The 24,348-nt window shown below is 30.2% G+C and overlaps 1 protein-coding gene across 1 annotated transcript; it reads right to left on the reverse strand.

Annotated features, from left to right (window-relative positions):
• Positions 1–8,346: 8,346 nt before the first annotated feature.
• Positions 8,347–9,207, reverse strand: LOC130970543 (pathogenesis-related protein 2-like). Its single transcript, XM_057896662.1, has 2 exons — positions 8,941–9,207; positions 8,347–8,847 (listed from the first exon to the last, which is right to left on the reverse strand). Exons 1-2 carry the CDS (start codon positions 9,116–9,118, stop codon positions 8,552–8,554), a joined length of 474 nt encoding a protein of 157 aa, XP_057752645.1. The 5' UTR covers positions 9,119–9,207; the 3' UTR covers positions 8,347–8,551.
• Positions 9,208–24,348: the final 15,141 nt, after the last annotated feature.

The raw sequence follows: 24,348 nt of genomic DNA on the forward strand, positions 1-24,348 counted from the left end.
CTGAAGCAAATTCACGCCAGAAAGCGTGGCAGGGCGGAAAATGCTCCAATTCGAATTGATGTCCCAGTAGGACAAATAGCCACGGAAGCAATACACGCCAGAAGCGTGGCAGGCCTGTCGGTTCCAAAGATAAAAATCCTCGAAAGAGAAAAGAGGTAAATATTCCTGTTGAAAAAGACATAGTAAAGACACCTGTAGTTGTCCAAAATTCTGATATAACGCCAGAAGACGTTCAGGTACCTGAAAATTGTGAAAATGACGAGATCTCGATAAATTATGTCTTTACAGGAGAGAAATGGAACCGAAATAAGACAATTGTCAATGAAATATTTGCATATAATGTGGCATTAAATATCATGCATGAAAGTAAGGATCTTGAGCCAAGATCAGTTGAAGAATGTCGACAAAGAAATGATTGGCCAAAATGGGAAGCAGCCATGAAGGCTGAATTAGACTCACTTGCAAAACGTGAAGTCTTTGGACCTGTAGTCCGTACACCAGAAGATGTAAAACCTGTTGGATACAAATGGGTATTTGTAAGAAAACGAAATGAGAAAAATAAAGTTGTGCGCTATAAAGCTCGACTTGTGGCACAAGGTTTTTCACAAAGGCCCGGTATAGATTATGAAGATACGTATTTCCCTGTAGTGGATGCGATAACATTTGCATTTAATGGATGTGGTAACAGCCTATTTATACGGCTCATTAGATCGGGATATCTATATGAAAGTCCCTGAAGGACTAAAGATATCTAAACCATACAATGAATATTCGCAAGGATTATACTCAGTCAAATTGCAAAGATCTTTATATGGTCTAAAGCAATCTGGACGAATGTGGTATAATCGTCTTACTGAGTATCTGGCCAAAAACGGATTCAAGAATGATGATATCTGCCCCTGTGTTTTCATAAAGAAAACTGCATCTGGATTTATTATTATTGCTGTGTACGTTGATGATTTAAATATCATTGGTACTCCTGAAGAGATTCCAACAATTATAAAAACTCTAAAAGAAGAGTTTGAGATGAAAGATCTTGGAAAGACTAAATTTTTTCTCGGCCTGCAGATCGAGCATATAAAAAGTGGGATCTTTATTTATCAAACAACATACACAGAAAAGATCTTGAAGAGATTTTATAGGGATAAGTCACATCCCTTGAGTACCCCAATGATCGTAAGATCTTTGGATGTGGAGAAGGATCAATTCCGTTCTAAGGAAGAAAATGAAGATATCCTTGGTCCTGAAGTACCATATCTTAGAGCCATTGGAGCGCTAATGTATCTTGCTAATAATACGCGACCTGACATATCATTCGCAGTGAATTTACTAGCAAGATATAGTTCCTCTCCAACCAGAAGACATTGGAGTAGAATCAAACAAATTTTTCGATATCTCCATGGAACGGTTGATATGGGATTGTTTTATCCCTATGGATCCAAGTCATAATTAGTTGGCTATGCAGATGCCGGATACCTGTCTGATCCACATAAAGGGAGATCTCAAACAGGATACCTGTTCACATATGGTGGTACAGCTATATCATGGAGGTCCACGAAACAACAAGACTGCAACATCCTCTAATCATGCTGAAATACTGGTGATTCATGAAGCTAGTCGCAAGTGTTTTTGGCTGAGGAGTTTGATCAATATATTATGTCATCATGTGGACTGATTGATCAGAAGATAGCTCCAACTGTCCGTTTGAAGATAATACAGCATGTATTGCTCAACTTAAAGGCGGATATATCAAAGGTGATAGAACAAAGCATATTTCTCCAAATTCTCTCTTCATTCATGATCTTCAAAATTAAGGGACAATTGATATCCAACAGATCCGCTCAAGTGACAATCTGGCAGATTATTCACAAAGTCACTCCCAAAAATCCTCATTTGAAAGATTGGTACATGAGATTGGGATGCGCCGATTTCGAAACATTAAATGATGTCGGCAAGAGGGGGAGACTGTACTCTTTTTTCCTTGGTCAGGTTTTTTCCCACTGGGTTTTTCTTGACAAGGTTTTTAATGAGGCAGTCCCCATCACAAAGGATATTGTACTCTTTTTCCTTCACTAAAGTTTTTTCCCATTGGGTTTTCTTTAGTAAGGTTTTAACGAGGCAATAATCCTAAATGGTCATCCAAGAGGGAGTGTTGTGATAAGGATTGTTGTGATAAGGATGAATGATGTGGATGACCATTTTCTATGAGACTTAGTTTACCAAGGGTGATTGTATTTAATCTAGTTTGAAAAAGTAAAGCCTTGCACATGTATAAATAGGGGCATAGGCTGAAACTTTGACACACACAAGCAATAAGAATTCTCTCTCTTTATATTGTCTATATACAAAATTCTTCCTCTCTTTCTTTCTTTCATACATTAATACATATATGTAAATATATAAGTATCATATCTTTTATATTGAGATAGTAATTGTGGTTAATATTATTATCTAATCATATTTCTTTACTTTATATTGGTTACTTCTTCCTTATTTATTTATTTATTTAGTTATTTTATAACATAGACGCCCTTCTAGAACCCATTTTTCATATTATGTGTATTAGTTTCTTATTATGCATCGTAAAAGAAAAAAAAATTAGTTAACATGTGACTTATGAAAAAGTCGATAATTTTAATGTTTATGTCACAAAATTTTATTCGATGTTTATAAATAGTGCATCTGATCTAATATTTTGTTGTACATTTTTTATTTTTTATTATTATTATTTTCTTTTTTTTTTTAAGCAATGCAACCCTCAGTACCGGCTTATAAATTGATTTATTTACTATGTATCATACATCAAACAATGCACCAAATCATCGAATACTTATTTAACTGATCTATACATTTAGTACAAATAATTATGATTCTAAAATATCTGCAACCAATCTATTTTATTGTACCATATATCAAAAGTCGAAACTTCAAATCCTTTTTCCATAATTTATTTCGGAAAAAATCGACCGATCATTATTCAATACGAAAAGAATATTTAAGTCACACTTTTAAAGGCAATTAAATAAGAAGTCCATACAGATAATTTATAACTCGAAAGTCTTAAGTCACCAAAAATTATTAAACTCGAAAATCTTAAATTTTTTTGACAGAGTTTGACCTCAGATCAGATATACAAATTGACCTGTACCAACAAATACTTCGACCAAAGTGACACTGGCAGAGGAAAAAGAAAAGTTAGCTATAGATTGGAAGCAGAACAAAATACTCAAAAATTATTAATTAGTTTGAGAACAATTATATATGCTCTATCAATCATATTATCTCTCTACATTTTATAGTCTCTATAAAATCATAACTAGTAATTTTTTTTGGATGCTGAATGACACACTTAGAAATGAATATATTTTGGCGTTTAAGATCCGTGTTGTGATCGGATGACGCCGAATCGTATCCTGAATACATTTGAGATAAGTAATAGAACAGAAATCAGATACTGATCACTCGAGATATGCACAAAAAGAGCATGTGATCTCAACACTCAAGATATATATATATTTCTCTAATTTCACTCTCAGCATTTGAGATATAGTCAACGGTTTAATTTGGATTTTAACACCCGCAATATGCGTATTATAGTTTAGGTACCTGTGCACCGAAGATATGTTGGCGAGTAATTCTTTTTATATAGCTCATCCCAATACCTTTCCTCACACAATTCACAAACCAATCTTTTCTTTCTATTCTTTCTGTTTTGTTCTAATGGAGAATAATCAATCTTCTTTGTTGTGGTTTATGCTAATGGGATAGTCAAACACGGTGATGAATGAGTAATTTTTGAGTCTGATGAGACTGTCATGTTGTGTACTAACCGGGTTGATACCCTACATGCGCTAAAGAAGATCATGTTGAGCAATATGGGGGAAATAGATACCACGAAGGTTGGGCGGGTTGCATATAAATTTTTGCTGACACTTTCGAACGGTGAATTTACCAACTGGTTATTTTAGATTGACGGGGATCATCAGCATGTGAGGGTAATGTTCGACGTACATGCACGGCTAATGCCGCAACATATAATGGAGTTGTATGTTGCGGTCCGTGACGTGGTTGTTGGTGATGGACCGTGTCCTTCAAGTCCTGAATTTGTCCCTCTCGAAGCCACACCAATCCACTACGCTCAACCGCATGATAGTGCCGACGAAGACGATAGTAAGGGCGATTCAACTTATATTCTCGGGTCCGGGTCATCTAGCAAAACAGCTTCCGAAGATGAGTATGTGTCGGAGACTCTCACCGATGTTGTTGGTCGGTTTCTCCTGCCCTCTTTTGGCCATTTCTTGATTGTCGGATGTTCCTAATCATTATCACAATTAGTTATTTATTTTATTTATTTAACGTAAGTAACAATCACTTACATTCAATTATACAAATTATAAAACCATATTAGGTATATCAACGAAATTAATATAGATCTTCTAACGTAGTCTACTCACTATACCTACTCTATTAACTAAGTTACTAAAAACTAAACATATAAATTTATTATTCGCTGAAAATAAAATAAGAAAAAACTACTAACCTCAAAGTCTAAAGTTCGAGCTATGTGCCAAGTATCATTCAGTCTATTGATGTTTCATATTCTCGAAGGGTCATATTTCTTGAAGGAACTAAAACTCAAGCGTTTAGAAGGTCACAAAAACTTAAAAAATGATGGTTATACACAATAATCTCAGATACTGTGACATTATATATGCGTGTATCTCAAATGTTGAGACCACAAGCACGACGTATGTACACATATCTTGGATGCTGAGATTCCATGATCTTTTTGCACATATTTCAAGTGTTCAATACCCAATTTCTTCTCTATTACTTATCTCAAGTGTATCCAGGATATAACTTGGCATCACCCGGTCATGAGATTTCAGACGCCAAGATATACTCATTTCTAAAAGTACCCGTCGACATTCTATAATGTTTTTTTGTAAATACGGCACCATTTATATATTTTTATAATTTATATATTTATTTAAATTTTAGGTGAATTCTATGGTGTAGAAAGAAATTTTTTTTTATACCTACAGAATACTTATAGCTTAACATAAAATGGACATGTGGAGGTTTGAAATTGACAAACAGTTTAACAATAGCAGAAAGGATAGACAGATTATAATTTGTTATAGTAATTTACAGTGTATTACTAAAAAATTAATAATTTTTAATTTATTTTTGATGGGCCAGGTGAGTTAGTTGAAAGAGATTTTGTTTAACCAATAATCATAAAGCACAAGACAAATAAAAAATATTTGGGTGGAATGCAATGTTTTTCATAAATCTAGTGAAAAAAAAGATCAAAATTTTAAATTGCTGCCCCCAAAACAAAAAGCTGAACCATATTTTTAATATTTATCTATTTAGTAGATTTTGATAAATATGCCAATTTTAAAATTGGGGGACCATAATTTAGTGTTTGGGTAAGTTATATAATTAAAATATTTTTTTCACAAGATATTATATTATAAAGTAACTTTACTATAAAAGTTAACATCCAATATTTTAAAAAAAGTTGTCGAAAAATAATTTATAGACTTAATATCATAAATTTAAAATGAAATGTATGATATAGTAAACAATAAGAAAACAACGTGATTATGCTATAAGACAATAACATTACCCTTGGAAAATAAATACAAATGAATATGCAGAAAAGCAAAAAATTGGGTGAATAACTTTTTTGGTATTCTAATGTTTAGTGTGGAATTATTAAAGACTGCAATTTATAAAAAGTTGTATATTTTTTACCTTTTAGATATAATGCTGGTTTATTTGATAAAATTTTTAACTTTTAAAAGTCACTTATTAAAATTAGTTTTTGAAAGATAACTTTTTAAAATTTGTTGCATATAAGTTTAATAAATTAAATTAAAAATAATTTTCAATAAATATAAATAACAATAATTATATTTAATAAAATAATTTTAAAATTTAAAATATCATAATAAATATAAATATATGGATAAATGTTTATATTTTTTAATATACAAAGTTATTTTAGATTTTTTTTAATTTTAATAAATAGAAGTTAAATTTTAAAAATTACAAGTATAAATATATTATTTTTTGGTTTAGGTTACTAAATATAAAACTAGGTTTTTAAATTTTTAAAATACATAAACACATCTATTAAACAAAACTATAATTTCTGAAAAATAAGTTATACCAGTTGTATTTCAAAAAATAAAATAGAAGTAATTTGTGATTATCATAATTTACCAAAAAAATTTGTGAAATTAATTTGTGATAACCATAATATACATTTATCACAATTTTTTTTTTATTTTCGTGACCTGCATTTTGGTTCTTTTTTATATTTTTTTTACTCTAAATACTGCTAGGATAATAATATTGTGGACCTATTAAGATTATTAGTCATTTTTGCTACCTTGTTATATATTTTTTGCCATGTGCTCTCTTGATTTATACACAACAATTCATCCGTCCCAAATATTCTTCAACTCTTATATGGTTTACGAGGTTTTGGCCAAACAAAAAACTTTTTCAACAAACAACTTTAGCCCATCAAATAATAAAAAAAAATTGTGATTACATTTTAAATCAAACCGTTAAATTGTTAATTTTTATGGCAGTATGCTACTAATCACTGCAATAAGCTACAATATATCAGCCTTTTCTATTATTGCTGAACCATCAATCAATTACAAATATACATATGTCCTTCTTACGCTATCTAACTAACAAATATTCTATAGCTACACGCTAGCATTCACCTTAATTTAACGGGAATACTACCATTTGTACCCATAAATTTTGTGAACGCTGACAAAAGTATCCATCAAACAAGAAAACTAATGTTGTATCCATGAAAGATGAGTTTTGTATGACAATAATACTCAAACCATGATTTTTCGTTGACTTTTTAATAAAATTCCCAAATTACCCCTTTTATCTTCTTTCTCAAATTCTAAATTTCACAACCCTCATCCTTCATCTTCTTTTGCCACCGCCAGTTACCATTCCCTCAAGACCCAAGCACCTGATGTCTTTCTCCAACCTTTATCTTCAACCTCCGTCTCTCTTTATTCCAATTCTAATTTGTTCTCCAAATCTAAATCCAAATCAACTTTAACATTATTATCCTTGTTGTTTCTTTCTTCTTCGGATGCAACAACAACACTAAGAAAACATACCCTTTTCAAACTCTTCAACCTCTTCAACTTGAATATTGTTGTTGTTCTTATTTCAAAGCAATAAGTAGAAGAATTCAGCAAGGCCAGGGGAATGCAGGGTGAAAAAGGACCCACACTCCCAAGCCCACCTTCAACGACGACATCATTAGCAAGTGTTGCTCCTCGGGTGAGTTCCAGCAAAGCTTTTCCTCTGCAACAAATGCGACCGAGGCTATTACATCTTCTATCTCCGACCTATCCTTCCTTCCATTCCCAAAGACTCTTGGTTCTGAGCCTCTTGTTCCCACAGTAACACCAAGAAACCAAAATATATGTTTTTTTGTTAATTTCAAACTTCTTTTTTTTTTTCTACACCAAATCTACAAATTCATAATATTTGAATAATAACCTCAGATAATTAATAATTTACAGTTTTTAATCTTTTTAATTTTTTGGTGGTTGGCAACAACAAAGGAACACGAAAGGTGAGGGTGGTGAATATTTGAAATTTGTGGAAGAAGATAAAAGGAGTAATTTAAAAATTTTATTAAAAAGTTAACAAAAAATTACGATTTGAGTACTATTGTCACACACACGGAACTCATCTTTCATAGATACAACGTTAATTTTCTTGTTTGATGGATACTTTTATCCGCGTTCACAAAATTCATGGATACAAAATGATAATTTTTCCTAATTTAAATAAAAAATGGTCACCTTTATCATATCATCTTTATCCTTCTCTTCTACTCTTCTGTCACCACCACTATAACTCTTCTTCTGATTCAATCCCAGGGCAACTCTAAACTCAAAGGTAATTTGTCTCCCTCTTATTCAAAGCCTCATTCTTATTTTTGTAAACTGGCTACCGACTCCACTTCACTTTGAGTTGAACCACTGGTGCTCTTTTCTCCAACTCCAAGGTAAAGCTCTCACCTTTCTCGCCATTTTCAGACACCCATTTCACTTTACTTGGAGGATTCGTAATAATCTTTTTCTATTTTTATAATTACCACATAGATGTTTGATAAAGAAGGAAATTGGATACCAACTAAAATTCATGATGGTTTTGTTGTTTGATTCAACTATTGCATTTTGTTGTCCTTAGGAGGGCGGTAAAAGTGAAATTTATTTAAATATTAAAAAAATTGAATCGAGTAAAAAAACTATAGAACAAAATGATAAAATAATATTTAGATAGTATAATAATCATTCAAATTTTCATTTTTTTTCTTTGTATTAAATTTGATTGATATAAAGCTCAGACAAAGCTGCAGCAAAAGATAAAGAAAGGCAACACTTATTGTTCTTATTACATAGAAAAAAACCAATTACTTGAAGCATGCGCACACACAAACATGCTCAAAAGAAAACAAATGCGTATCAAGATGGAGCAAAGTGTTCTAATATTGATCAGGGTTGGCCAAGACGTAACCCTCAATAGCCTTAAAGAGAGCTTCACCCTTGGCCTTACCCTTCTTCATGTCTTCCTCCTCTGGCTTCGCATCTCCTTTCGAGTGGAACTTCACACTCAGCTTCCCGATGGATCCTCCGTTGGGTCCTTGTACCAGCTTTGTCTCAAATGTTATCTTCTCCGCCGTGGGAGGCAGCGCCACTCCTCCAACCACGCTGTAGTTGTATGCATAGTTAGCCTCATCTATTGCCTCCACCTTGTGCAAGATAAACTTGGTTTCTCCATCTGCATTTATATATCATTATTATTATTACAATTCACAACACATAATTATCACACATATAGTATGTATGTATACTGAATTGAATAGTTACTGACCCTCGACAATGGTGAGTTTCTTGATGGTTCCAGGACCGCCGTTTCCCTCGAGGATTTCAACACTCTTGACGTCATCAATAATCTTAGGGGTGAGGGAGTCGGCATCCTTCATAGCATTGTAAAGCTTGGCGGGGGGTACGGTGGAGGTGATTTCATCCTCGAATGTGAAGACGGCCATGATTGTGAATTAAGAAGCTAAGGGAAGGAATGAGAAGTAGATGGTAAGAAGTGAGGTTAGCTTTGTAATGTGTGGTTGATGAAGAGAGAAGTGGGTTATATTTATAGGCATAGAATGGGGTAATGGGAAATGAGGATGGGATGGTGTGTATCCGAAGTTATGAACGTGGTGACTCATTGTCAAACATTGCTATTTCGGAAGCATTGAAATTCAAAGAAGGCGTTCTGTTCCGTTAATATTGAATGTTTACGCATACTTGATGAAATAAATTATAGTGAAGACGCAGAATGCAGTTGCATTTGAAGTCGATTAAAATTTATAGACGCCAACCCCTTCTAGAACTCCATTTTTCATATTGTCTATCATTTTCTTCTACGCATCACACACACTTTCTTTTTTAAGTTTAAAGGGTGCCCATGAGTACCTTTTTTTTTGGTGCCCATGAATACAAACATTGAATGATCGATCTGTTTTTTAGATACAAAAATTAAAGCTTTTGATTTTTGTACTCGAACTTCTCGATTTGTATTTAAAAGTTAACAAAAAAAAATTGAAGTATACAAATTAAAAGATTTATTTTTGTGAATTATAAATTTTAAAAATTAAAATAAAATTACAACAACAAAAATGGATTCTCTAATTTTATATTAAAAAATTTTAAAAATTCCTTACAAAGTAATCGGACGTCCGATTACTTATTCCAAAAAATATATATATAAGAAAAATACTATTAATTATTTAGGAACAAATGATTATAACGAAAGTCATAAATCATTTATCTATTATTTACTTAGTGTTTTTATACCTCATATTTAACCAAACTATAATGACAGATCATGTTTTATTCTATTTAAATATTTCTATATCAAACAGCAGGTTTTTCTTATGTCTCTCTTATATGATGCTCATTTCCTTCTCTTCTTAAACTAAAAAAAATAAAATAAAATAAAATAAAAAATTGTAGTTTTCATTGTTTTAGATCTTTTTTCATTTAATATTATCAGATTGTGCTATATTATCCTATTTTAAATTTCATTTCAAAAATATCTTTTCAAAAATCTCTTTATATAAATAAAACAAAAATTTACAAACAAGTAAAATATTTAACCAAATTTAATCAAATTATTATTAAAGATTTTAAATTTATACATGCTATCTTTTTCTTTTTCTTAATGTTTTAAATTTACACGAGTACGTTTTTTTTTACCCCTTTTTCTTCTTTTTTTTTTTCTCAATTTTTTATTATTTTTTTGTTCGTTATCGTTATTATTACCACCACCACCATTATCACTATCTCTCTTCTTCCTCCTCTTCTTCTTTCTTTCTTTTTTATTTGAATTTTTTTCCTTTTTTTTCTTCTCTTCTTCCATCATCATTTTCTTTTTATACGTTTCGTCGTTATCGTTATTCGTTATCGTTATTGTTAAATTTTTGTCATATTGATAATGTTGTCAGACCCAAAATTGACTTGGATGTGTTTTTTTATAATTTAGTTTTGTTTGTGTGCTTATTTTTTAACTGAGTTTTGTGTGTCACAATCATTAAGTAATTTAAGTGCATTATTTCTGAGTTAATTGAAGTACATTTAGTCTCATCACTTGAATTTGGTTTAGTTAGGTCATCAAATGTAATTGTAGTAGTTTTGGTATCATTTAAGCCATATTGATAACGTTGTCTGATTTAAAATTGATTTTAGATGTGTTTTTGTTCATAATTTATTTTTGTTTGCGTACTTATTTTCTAACTAAATTTGTGTATCATAATCATTAAGTAATTTCGATGCATAAGAACCAACAATATCAACCATAAAATCATACATCAAAGTAACCACAACAAAACACACAATACCAAAAATAATTCTTGTATGAAAAGTAATGCTTCTAAAAGAAGAAGTACACTACAAGATTTTTGTTTATTTGTGGAGGTTTTTTCTCCTATTTGTGGAGGTTTATAACCCCCACCAAATGGTTTGTGGGGGGGGGTTTCCAAAACCCCCAAAATTTGAGGTGCCACAAGGTTTTTTGTGGGGGGTTTTTAAAAACCTCCACAATCTATTCAGTGGGGGTTTTATGTGTGTTTAGTGGAGGTTTTATATTATACTTTTGTGGCAATTTTAAATCACTTTTGTGATGGTTTAAAACCCCCACAAAGTAATTTTTTAATTTAACAAAAATTAACTATTTTGTGAGATTTTCAAACCTCCACAAATCCTATAATTTTTTTTATTTTTAATTTCAAATCATTCATTAATCTCATCTCATTTACATATTCTCAAATTAAAAATTTATTTTTTAATATCAAAATTTAAAAACTAATCTTTTATAACACAGTTCCTCAATAATATAAGACATAACTCTATATATAAAAAAATTCTCAATATCAATAGATTGAACACCTCATACTGGAACTCAAAGCATAAAGTAGTAGAAGGAATAATAATTATTAAAGGAAGCCATTCATAGTATACCTTATAGGATATATACCTTATAGGAAATTAAATAACAAATGCATGCAGCACACAAAAAAAGCTCAACAGCAGCAAATACTATTAATTAAAAAGGGTAATAGTGATAACAATACCTCTGGTAACAATTCTAACTTCAGTACAAAGCTCTGCCTCTGCTATTATTATTAGTGGTTGTCTTCCCATATGAAATCTGCTCCAATAAATAAATACTATTAATTAATAACATCATCAACCTTTAGTAAAATGTCAAGCACATAATAAATAAATAGTTTAAAATGTTTATTTATTTAGCGCATAGAATAATTGCGAATATTCTTGAGCAGTTTTCTTAGTTGAGGACATCCATCTTTTAGGAATAGTTTTGTTTTTGGTTTGGCACTTGGCAGTTGGTTCCCCCACTTATTAGCTAATACTTATTAAAGTGAGTGTTAGTGGAGGATAATATGCAATCCTTTCAATTGTCATTTTAGTTAACCTTGATTATAATTTATTTAATGAAGAATCAAGCAAGATAAACAAACAAACAAACAAATATAGTAGCATTTGGGTGCTTCTCCTTTTTTCTAATTAGCATTGATGGATACAATGATTAAAACAAGAGGCTGAAACAAAATTGGAGCAGCTGAAGTAGAAAAGAGGCTGAAACAAAATTAAAACAGGAGCAGGGCGGAGAAAAACACCAAACTGGAGAAATAGATTCAACAATCTATACAATCCTTATTTGCCAAAAAATTGGGGTATAAAATAATAATTTATTACTGATTAAGTAATATTAATATCAGTATAATAAATGAAAATAAAAAAAGGTTTTCATATAGGCATGAATGCATTTGTTGCTCGCTTAATAAACTACGATAATTATACACACTATATAGCTTTAAAAATTAGAATGAACCACTATAACTGAATTGCATATGAGAAGAAGACAATGATAGATTACAATTACCTTCTCCTATATTCAGTTTGAGTTTTTTATTAGGTAGACTAATAGGTGCAATCTCATTCTTTATTGCATTTGTGACCTTCACTAACTTTGCTTTTTTAGCAGGAAAAGTTTTCTCTTGCCACAACATATATAATAGAACAATTAAGTATATGCACAGAATAGTAACCATCTGGGTTACTTGAGCAATCTTCATCATAGATGCCCTGTTCAAGAAAAGAAGAATCTACTTACAAAAGAGTATGCTGCTAACATTATTTTATAACATAATCTAATTTTACTGCTATACTCTTACTTATTTTGCAATTAAAAGGAATAGGAAAACAACACTTACACCTGTGTATAATTGAAAATCCAATGAAGAGCCATGCATACCAGCACTGATAGGTTGCTTCACAGTAGCACACAGAAGAGCACTATCTGATTTTGCCCCAATGAAGTTATGATTGTAAAACAGCTGATCTAGATCCCACTTGTAATGACCTGCTAAAGGCACAATGTAAAAATAGTTGACTACTTATCCATATAGGAAATATTAGAAATATTTCCCAGGAATACCTAATAGGCTGATAGCCTGATAGGCACAAGGTTTTGCTTGAATCGTTCCATAACTAGGAACCCAGTACCAGTGCATTAAAATATAGTTTTCAATTATTGGTAACTGAGCTAAAAGATTTATATTCTTTAAACTTGATGCATTGTATATATTATTTGTACATGAACACCTATAGAAACATCTTTGCTAAACAGTCTTACCCTTTCACGATAGATTAATATTAGCTCTTGAGGAACATAAAGTTTTCCTTCGTCACCCATCACTCGATCACAAACTGACAATAAAACAAAAATTCTTTAATTAACTGAAGATATACAAATTTGTTTAAATAATTCAAGTCAACTCAGATTACCCAAGCTTCAAATATAACCCATCATCAGGGAATGGAGAAAAAAAGAGATTCCAGTCCAGTACTAAAATAGAAAAATTAAGTGGTATTTCCCAGTCTTAACATACCTCATAGAATATGTCCTGTTCTGTTTTTGTTTCTCACTTTTCCTCTGAGGACATGAGCTATGTCCTTCATTCTTTACTTCAATTAATATCTAAATATTCATAAAAGTTAGGCCACTATAAGAAGGTCACATGCTAAAATAAATCAGAAAATGATAAAGGATCATATCAAAACATTTTATAAGGCCAATATAGGACAACTTACCCTATCTTGTAAAGTTTTGTTGGTGCGTGAACGAGGTAACCAGCACCGTCACAATTTATGCACCGCGAGACCTCCTTCTGAACGCCACCAAGTTCAACTGTCACATTTCCAGTTTCCAAACAAAATCTATATTTCTCTGGCAGAGGAGTGACAATTTCAAATGTCAGACTATAATCAAAACATTTTAATAGCTACATGATTCAGAATCTGCAACCAACAAGCAAATCACAAATGATACTAACTAAATCGAATCCACACTGCAGCATTAAATCCAGTCTATAAGGGCAAGCACAACACTTTTCAACACAATCCAATCTCAATCCTATCCATCTAAGGTAACTCATAAGCAAAATGAACAATTGAAGAGTGGATTTTCATACCTTGGTTACAGTTAGCATCCTACTGAGCAAAAATCTGGACAAAACATAGTAGTGATCCGCATTATCACCTAACCGCACCTTCACCTATAAGCATAAAACACAAGGGAATCGATATTCGCACTATAGAAGCAAATAAACCAATTGAAACTGAACAGAAAATAGATTCCAAAATGATTGATTATGTGCATTCATGCAATGAAGAAAATTTTCGATATCTATATTGAAATTGAGGTTTCGAAACGGACCTTAACAAAATCGTACTTGGAAAAGCATTGCGGGAAGAGAATTTGTTTTTGGAGGAGAAGCTTTGCTTTTCGTCGCTTTCTTCGCCGCTGGCGGGGCTCGAAGGCATGGGTTCTTTCTCAAAAGTTACCGTCTCGCGATCTGCGGAGATGCATCGACAGAAGAGACAATGGGAGAAGAGATTGTCAAAGCACGTGGTGGCATTGGTGCTTGCATCAAGGAGATGAGCTGTAGTGGTGGCGATGGCAGTGGCGGTAGCGATGGCACGACGACGGCGACGGTTGTAATTTAGGGTTTCGATCCATCTCACTCGAAGCTAGTCGCTGTTTGCATCTTCAGTATGGGCTTTGAGTGGTTTTTGGTGACTATGGGCTTTGAGTGTTTGTTTAAACTTTTAAAATACTGAGATTTTTATTTTTGGGAGTTTTGTAAAATGTCACAAATAAATAATGTTGAGGAGATTTTTAAAAACCTCCACTATAAAACCTCCATCAATTAGTAAGAATCTTGTAGTGGTAAGAGCAATAAAAAAAAGAAAGAAGAATAAAAAAAAGAAAAAAATACAGCATTAAAAAAGATATTTTTGTACTTTTGTAACGAAATTTCAGTGTCAAAATTAAAAAATTTATGTTATTGTTAAAAAATTTTAGTGTTATTTTTCAATAAATTTTACATCATTCAAAAATATTCTCCATTTTCTTTCTCATCTTCTACTGCTTTTTCTTTTTTTATCTTTTCTTCTTCATCTTCTTTTTCTTATTTCATTTTTTTTATAATTTTTCTTATTTCCTCTCTTAAAAGGAATAAAACAAAAAAAATCAAACAAAAGAAAATAAATAACTGCAATAACACATGAAAAAGAGAGAGAAGAAGAAACAAAATTTTTGGTGTTATTTTTTGATAAATTCTTCACACTTCAAAACTCTCCTCCTCCTTCATATTCTCATAATTCTTGTTTCACCCTCTTAACCGGAACTTGTGTCACGATTACAAAATTTTGGTGTCAAAACTGAAAAACTTCTATGTCTTCCTTAAAAATTTTTGGTGTTATATTTCTGATAAATTCTGCATAACTCTAAATTTTTCATCTTTTTTTTCTTCATCATCATGATCTTTTTCTTTTCTTGTTCATCTTTTACTTCTTATTTTACCTTCTCATAATTCATTTTATTTACCCTCTTACCAAGAATAAAAATAAAAAAGTTAAATAAAGAAGAAGAAGAAAAAGAAGAAGAAACAAATAATGTTGTAAAATCACTAAAAAAAAGAGAAAAAGAAAAAAATGTAGTAACAATAGCAGTAATAAAAGAAAGACGATGAAGAGGAAACACGTGAAGGAAAAAAAATGCAAAGAAGAAAAAAAAAAAAAGAAGAAGGCAAAAAGACGAAGAAGTTGGAGCATGAAGACACATTCTCTCTAATGAGACTGATTTTTGTTAGATTTAAACTACCTAATTGTCAAAAAAAATGGATATGTAACATGACTGATATAAATAATAGTATCAAAATATAGGATTTCCCATCATGACTTTGCAAATTTTTGTTTAAATAAATAAATAAAATATTTTATTTACTTAAATATGTAATTTGGAATATTTATTAATTTATATCGTATTATTTATTACATTTACACAATATACAAAATAATTATACAAATATATTATTTATACCAAAAATAAGTTATGTCATTTTTTTATGTTATATATCGAGTGCAAATGAAATATGTGAAATTCATCGTAAAAGTTTTAGTAGTGACAAAAACAGAAATAGAATCACTTAAGTATGATAAAAATATCTGTGCATAAAAAAATAAAGTCAAGCAATAAATCAAATAAAAAATAAAGAGAATATGCTGAAAAAGAGAAAAAAAAAAACAACGTGATAATAGAGATGATGGAAGCAAAGAAAAAATATGGAACAAATATTAAAAAGAAGAGAAGAGACTAATGTAATAATTATCATTTCAAATCTTGTTGGTCCTTCTTTAAATTAGCTTCTCTTATCTTTTCATTGTTTTTATTATTTCTTCCATTGCCTCGCTCTCTCGTATTATTTTTTTTTGTTTTATTTTATTTTTTTATAAACAATAAATATAATGACATTTGGTGTCAAGTATTGACTTCTCCATTCATATTTATTCTTTAAATTTTAATATGTATTCTTTTAACACTAAAATTATTTTCGTTCTGAATTGAAATTCTATTAATAAATATATATAGCATAATTTTAAAGTCACCAAAAAATCATAGCATGATTTTAAATGTTTAATTCAATTAAATAATATATTTTTATTTCTTTGTTTCAAACACAATTTTACTACGTCTATACCCTTTATAATATAAGGGATAACTATAGTTTTGGTCCTTAAAGTTTTTCGTCAGAATCGAAATCGTCACTCATTTAATTTTCGATTTAAAATCGTCCTTAATGTTTTTTTCGTATTAAAATCATTCTTTTAATTTTTTTGGACAAAAATATTCTCACCACTACCAACACAATTACCTCTTCCACAACCAGCACCACCACCACCAACTCCACCGCCACAACCAGCACTACCATTACCACCAACACCAACACCAACACCAACACAACAACCACCACCACCACCACCACCAACACCAACACCAACAACAACACCAACCAACACCAACACCAAACAACAGCAACTTCTTCCATTCAGAAATCAAATCAGATTCAACAAGAACAAAAATCAGATTCAACAAAACCAACAACAACACCAACCAACACCAACACCAAATAACGGCAACTTCTTCCATTCAGAAATTAAATCAGATTTAATAAGAACAAAAATCAGATTCAACAAAACCAACAACAATTCAGAAATCAAATCAGATTCAACAAGAACAAAACCAATAATGATTCAACAAATCAAATCAGATTCAACAAATCAAGAAGCAGAAGAAGCAAAAGACGAAGCAGAAACAAAAATCGAAGTAAGAAGCAGAGGCGGCGAGGAGCAGCGGCAAGGTGGCGAGGAGCAACGGCGAGGCAACGAGGAGCAGCAGAGCAAAAGTCAACGACGAGGAGGTCACGGCGGCGACGACGAGGGCGAGGAGGAGGATCAGAAACGGCTCGACGAGGAGGGCTAGGCGCGAGGGCACGACGGCGGCACGAGGGCGAGGAGCGGCGTCGGCGAGGAACGGCGGCGGCAGCGACCCCTTCTCTCCCCCCTCCTCCCTGTTTCTCCCCTCCTTTCTTTCTCTCCACACCCCTCGCTTCTCTGTATCCCTTTCTCTCCTTTCTTTCGGCGACGGCAACGGCAGCTCCAAATTTCGCCGGTGCCATCTCCCTCCCCCTTCCCCTTCCCCCTTCCCCATTCCCCTCCCATCCCCTCCCCTCCCCCTTCGTATACCCTTTCTTCCCCCCCCCCCCCCTCCCCCAACGCATTTTCTTCCCTCCCCCCTCCAACACGCGTTACACGCGTTTTTTTTTTTATATATTTTTTAATTTTTATTATTAAAATAGGAATAGGGATAGTTTAGAAATAATATAAAAAATTTTATTAAAAAAGACGATTTTAATACGAAAAAAACGTTAAAGGACGATTTTAAATCGAAAATTAGATGAGGGATGGTTTTGATTCTAGCAAAAACTTTAAGGACCAAAACCATACTTACCCCATAATATAATAAATATTATTTTGATACAAATATTTATTTAATAAACAAATACATGTTTTCTATATTTTGTTAATTAAAAAATAATTTTAATACACAATTTATTAGTAATAACTATATTTTATATAAATGTCAAAAATATTTATATGCATAAATAATATTTTTTTAAATATAATTATTTATGTATTTTATTTTATTATCATAAATTTTTGGGATAAAAATAAAATTTTATGATATAATACAAAAATTTATATGACTATGTTGATAAAAAAATAGTATAAGATAAATAAAAATAAAAAAAATTATGCCAAAATTATTGACTATATAGTTATTCTTAATTAAGTAAATTTATAACACTCTTTGATGATTTACATTTTTAAAAAAATTGAGAATCTTATCATTTTAAATAATATACAAATTAATTTAAAATTTTAATTTTGATGCATTATTAGTGTAAAATAGTTTTACACGTGTATCCGATTTTGTAACGCTATATCAGTAAAAATAACTACTTTTTACATTAATTGTGTAAATGATTATCCAAAAGAACAAATGTGATTGCACGATTAAATAAAATATTTTACACTGTTAATGCATCAAAATTAAACTCATAATCTAAATAGAAAATTCTCCCTTCCCTTTTAATTATTTTGTCCTCTTTGATAGATATCCAAAACTAAATAAATCTAACAATTTTTTTATTTTTTTATGGGAGATTCTACTATGCTGAAAGGGAAATGTTTTATTATTAGGTGTTAAAGCTGCATGTCAAAGTAGAAGGAACAACACGTGGAGCATAGAAGGAGCAACACATGGAGGAGTGAGACATTGAAGAAGTTGTAGGAACAAAATATGAGTCACATTATTTGTCTCTTACTAATGTTACAATTGGAGTTCAATTATTTCAGTAATAATTTTATTTGATTAACTAATTTTAACCACTACAATAATATAAATTATTTTTTAGGATCATATGTGCCAAAAAAAATTGAAACCTATCAAAAAATAATTTTTGATACTATTTTAACTATGAAAATATATTAATAAAAATTTTATCAAAAATAATATTTTTTAACATATAAGTAATTATAAAACAAAACTTAATCTTATTTTGATAATTATTGACAATAAAAAATAATTTGCTAAAAAAATTTAATAATATATTTTTTATAATATTTATTAACCGTAAAAAATACTATTTATTTTGATATGTATTGACCATAAAAAAATATTCAACAAAATTTTTGTATAATTAGATATTGTCTTATTCTCTTATATCTTAATATTTTTTTTCTTGTTTGATTTGATGGTCCTGATACTATTAACATGATAGAGGTAAATGTGTATAATTGAGGGTGAGAAGTAGTTGCGTTGTGGTGATGTATATTAGCTAGCTTGACTATCCTTTGAAATTTTTAATTATTTTCTCCATTATCTTGTTCTCTTTTATATTAATGATTTTTTTCTTTATTTTTTATTTTATTTGATGATCATGATACTATTAACATGATAGAAGTGAATATGCATAATTGAGCATGAAAAATGGTACGTTGTGATAATTTTTTAACTTGATTTATCCTTTCAATTTTTTTATTATTTTTTCTATTATATTGTTTTGTCTTATTAATGATTTTCACATTTTTCTCTTATTTTATTTGATGATCCTTATACTATATAGGAGTGAGTGTGTATAATTGAGGGTAAAAAATGATTACGTCATGGTGATGTGTTAGCTTGACTTATCCTTTTAATTTTTTCGTTATTTTTTTCATTGTCTTGTTCTCTTTTTTCATATTAATGATTTATTTCTCTTATTTTATTTGATAGTCGTGATACTATCAATCTCATAGAAATGAATGTGTATAATTGAAGGTGAGAAGTGACTGCATTGTGGTGATATGTTAGCTTGACTTATTTTTTAAATTTTTTTATTATTCTTCCATTGTCTTATTCTCTTTTATATTAATAATTTTTTTCTCTCGTTTAATTTTTTCATAAACAATAAATACAATGATATTTAGTGTTATTGTTAACTCATTCATTCATACCTGTTTATTAAATTTATACGACTATTATTTCAACATTAAAATTGTTTTGGTTATGGATTGAAATTTTATTAATTTTAAAGTCACTAAAAAAATATAATATAATTTTAAATGTACAATGTAATTGAATAATAAAGTCTTATTTTCTTATTTCAAACATAATTTTGCTACATCTACATCCTTTATAATAAATACTATTTTGATATAAGTATTTTTTTAACAAACAAATATGTGTTTCTTTTGTTTTGTTAATTAAAAAATAATTTAAATACACAATTGATTAGTAACAACTATATTTTTATATAGATGTCAAAAATATTTAATGTATACTATAAATAATATTTTTCTTTTAAATATAATTATTTCTATAATTTTTTTTATCATTATAAATTTTTGGGATAAGAATAAAGTTTTATGACATAATAACAGAATTTGTATGACTATATAAAAAAATAATATAAGATATATAAAAATAGAAAAATTCTATGCTAAAATTTTTGATATCTATAGTTATTCTTAATTAGGTAAATTTACAAAATTCTTTCATGATTTACACTTTTAAAAAATTTATTATCATTTTAAATGATATGCAAATTAATATGAATGAAATTCTCCCATCCGTTCTATAAAATTTGTAAAACAAGACTTTATCAATATGTAAATAAATATTATAAGAGAAGGTGATAGTAAAAGGTATTGTGTACTTACAAGTAAGCTGCACACATAAAACTTAAGACATATTGCAGAGAGACAAATTTTAAGGAGTTATTTGAATTGTATTGTATGTGATGTGATTAAGTAGTAATAAAGAATATAGTACTTTTATAGAGTTTTATAAATTTTAGAGAATTTGAGTAATGAACATAATATATAGTTACCATCAGTGAATCCAATAGTTGAATAATATATATATATATACTGTTAATTAAATAATAATTGATGATGTTAAGTCAAGAGTTATAATTCAAATGACATAATCTTTTTATAATCACTTAGAGGTCGTGGATTCGAATTTTACTCATAACTTTAGAAATAAAATGATGATGCCAATGAAGTATAACTCAAATAACATAGTCTCAAGATTAAAGTACATTGTATACATCAAATTTAAGACGTTGGAAAAACCTAAATTAAAAGTGATTTTAGAGTTTTTTTTAATTGTTTTTTATATTCTGTTTTTACCCTTAATTCTTATTTCTTAAGGGTGTCTTTAGTATTGTTTAGAGGAATATTATCTTGTAGTGATATGTTAACTTAGCTTGACTTATTCTTTCATTTTTTTATTATTTCCTTTCTTGTCTCGCCCTCTCTCATATTAATGTTTTTCTTCTTTTTTTTTTTAGAAAATGATAAATTAGTTCCTGATATTTTAATTCGCGGACATTTTCGTCTTTGTCCATTGGAAAATACATTTAAATCCCTGACGTCTTTGAAAATCAGACGGATCAATCCCTCCGTCCATAACTCACCGCCAGACCCGCCGGAAAAGGCTGGCCTGACTCCCCCTCTGCTTACCTGGCTCAACGGCGTTCCCACGTGACACGTTAGTAAGATGGAACTTTTGAAAACGGGACACATAAGTCCCTCTCACTCAAAACGACGTCGTTTTGAGTGCTGCCCTAATCCTAAAATTTGTTTGGGTCGTTCCTCCGGGAACTCAACTTGCTCCGCCGATAGCCGCCGCTTCTTCTCCACCGGCTGCGTCAAGTACTCCTCCATGCTCTCCTCCCCGTCCTCCTCATGTCCAGAAGAACATGTCCAGAAGAACTATCCATTTTTACACCCCTTCCCTCCTGGAACATCTTCGAAGCTCACCATGGATCGAGAACCTGATCAATTAACATGAACAATTGAACATGGCTCGTTTAAACAATTCAATTAATTGGATAATAAGATTGAACCAATCAAATCTTTGATGAGTGCGCTTTTTTGATGAATATAAAAATATAATATTTTGAAAATTCTTGTTGTAGTGGATTAAATAGCTAGCTAGCTAACTTAGATTAATGATTCGATGTGACAAACTTTGATCACATCATTAGAGCCATTACAAAATAACAAGCAATAACAAGTACAAGAAAAAAAAAAGAAGAAAAAGGGGTCAACGACGGGAAGAAAATTACGGACCGAGAAAAGGAAGTGATGAAGATAGGAAGAGTGACGGAGGAGGAAGCGGCTGGAAAGATTGGTTCTGATGAAGAAGAATAGTGTTACTGTTGTTGGTGTTGGAGAAGGCAGAGCTGAAGAGCCTCCCACCCGCCATGGGTGATGATGTGTGTTAAGGGATAAAAGAAAAAGGAATGGAAGATAGAGATAATATATTTCTCAAGGAGCCATGGAGATGAGAACTGAAGCAAAGGATCTAAGACTTATGGCGGAAGAAGCTTGTGATTATGATCTCTGTTATGTGTGAGGTGTGATGATGTCCATTAACGCTTCTTTTTGAAGTTGATGATGCCCCTTCATAGCCATTGTTAAAATCTGAACAACTCTTCTTCTCACCACCAGCCACCACCATGAAGGAACGACCCAAATGAATTTTAGGATTAGGGCAACACTCAAAACGACGTCGTTTTAAGTGAGAGGGACTTATGTGTCCTGTTTTCAAAAGATCCATCCCACTAGCGTGCCACGTGGGAACGCCGTTAAGCCAGGTAAGCAGAGGGGAAGCCAGGTCAGCCTTTTCTGGCGGATCTGACGGAGGGTTATGGACGGAGGGATTGATCTGTCTGATTTTCAAAGACGTCAGGGATTTAAATGTATTTTTCAATGGTCAAAGACAAAAATGTCCGCGAGTTAAAAGGTCAGGGACTAATTTATCCTTTTCTTTTTTTTATCCTCTTTTCATGGTTGCTCTCTAAACTTTAATATGGCTATTATTTTAACAAGTGTAATTATTTTCATTATGGACTAAAATTCCGTTAATAAATATACATAGCATAATTTTGTAGTCACCAAAAAACAGAATAATTTTAAATGTTCAATTCAGTTAAATAATATTTCAGTTAAATAATATATTCTTATCTCCTTGTTTCAAACTCAATTTCGTTACGTCTACATTTTTTATAATAAATATTATTTTGATACAAATACTTCTTTAACAAATAAATATGTGCTTTCTTTATTTTGTTTGTTAAAAAATAATTTAAATATAGGATAAAATATCGTTTTTGTTCCTAATGTTTAGAGTAAGTCCTATTTGTATCCCCAACGTTTAAATCATTTTACTTATATTTTTAACGTTTGTAAAAGTGATTTAATGTTATTTTGCCGTCAATTACACATCATGTACTTTAGTTAGAGTTCTAAAAATATCTTCTTGAAGTTAGAATACAAATGTTTGGGTCAGAATTGATGATCCCCTCAGGATAATAACTCATTAAAAGTTAAAACTAATTATTACAATATTTACATAATTCACTTTTTTAGAGACATAATTGAACACAAACATAGATTTTGGGTACAATATTAAAATCGAACATATACAAGTGAGACCTAATTGAGAATGAATATATTCAAGTGAGAATAATTGAAAAATACAATCTGATCTATTAGTATAATTGACGGCAGGATAACATTGAATCACTTTTATAAATGTTAGGAATACAAATAGGATAATTTAAACGTTAGAGACACAAATAGGACTTACCTTAAACATGAGGGACAAAAAAATACTTTACTCTTTAAATATACAAGTTAATAGTAATAATTATATTTTTATATAGATGTCAAAAATATTTTATGTATAAATAATATTATTTTAAATATAATTATTTTTGTGTTTCTTTTTATCATTATAAATTTTTGAGATAAAAATAAAATTTTATGACATAATACAAAAATTTATATGATTATGTTGATAAAAAAAAGTATAAGATAAATAAAAATAGAAAAAATCTAAAATTCTTGACATCTAATCATTCTTAATTAAGTAAATTTATAGCATTCTTTGATGATTTATATTTTTAAAAGATTTGATAATTTTATCATTTTAAATGATATGCAGATTAATATGGACGTAAAATTCTCTCTTCCCTTTTAATAATGTTTTTCTTCTTTGATAGATATTTAAAATTAGACAAATCTAAACATTTTTTATTATTTTATATATAAACACAATAATGAACTAAGTTAGACATAAATAAAACTTATTAAATAGATTTTTAGGTTAGATTTGAACATAATATATGAAAAGGACTCGCTTAGATGTATATAAAAAATTAATTATTAAATTAATTATAAATATAAAATATATATTAAAATATAAAATACACGTTAAAAATTACAGTAAATAGTCTTT

The sequence above is a fragment of the Arachis stenosperma genome, chromosome 1 (genome assembly GCF_014773155.1).
Source record: "Arachis stenosperma cultivar V10309 chromosome 1, arast.V10309.gnm1.PFL2, whole genome shotgun sequence".
NCBI classification, from domain to species: Eukaryota; Viridiplantae; Streptophyta; class Magnoliopsida; order Fabales; family Fabaceae; genus Arachis; species Arachis stenosperma.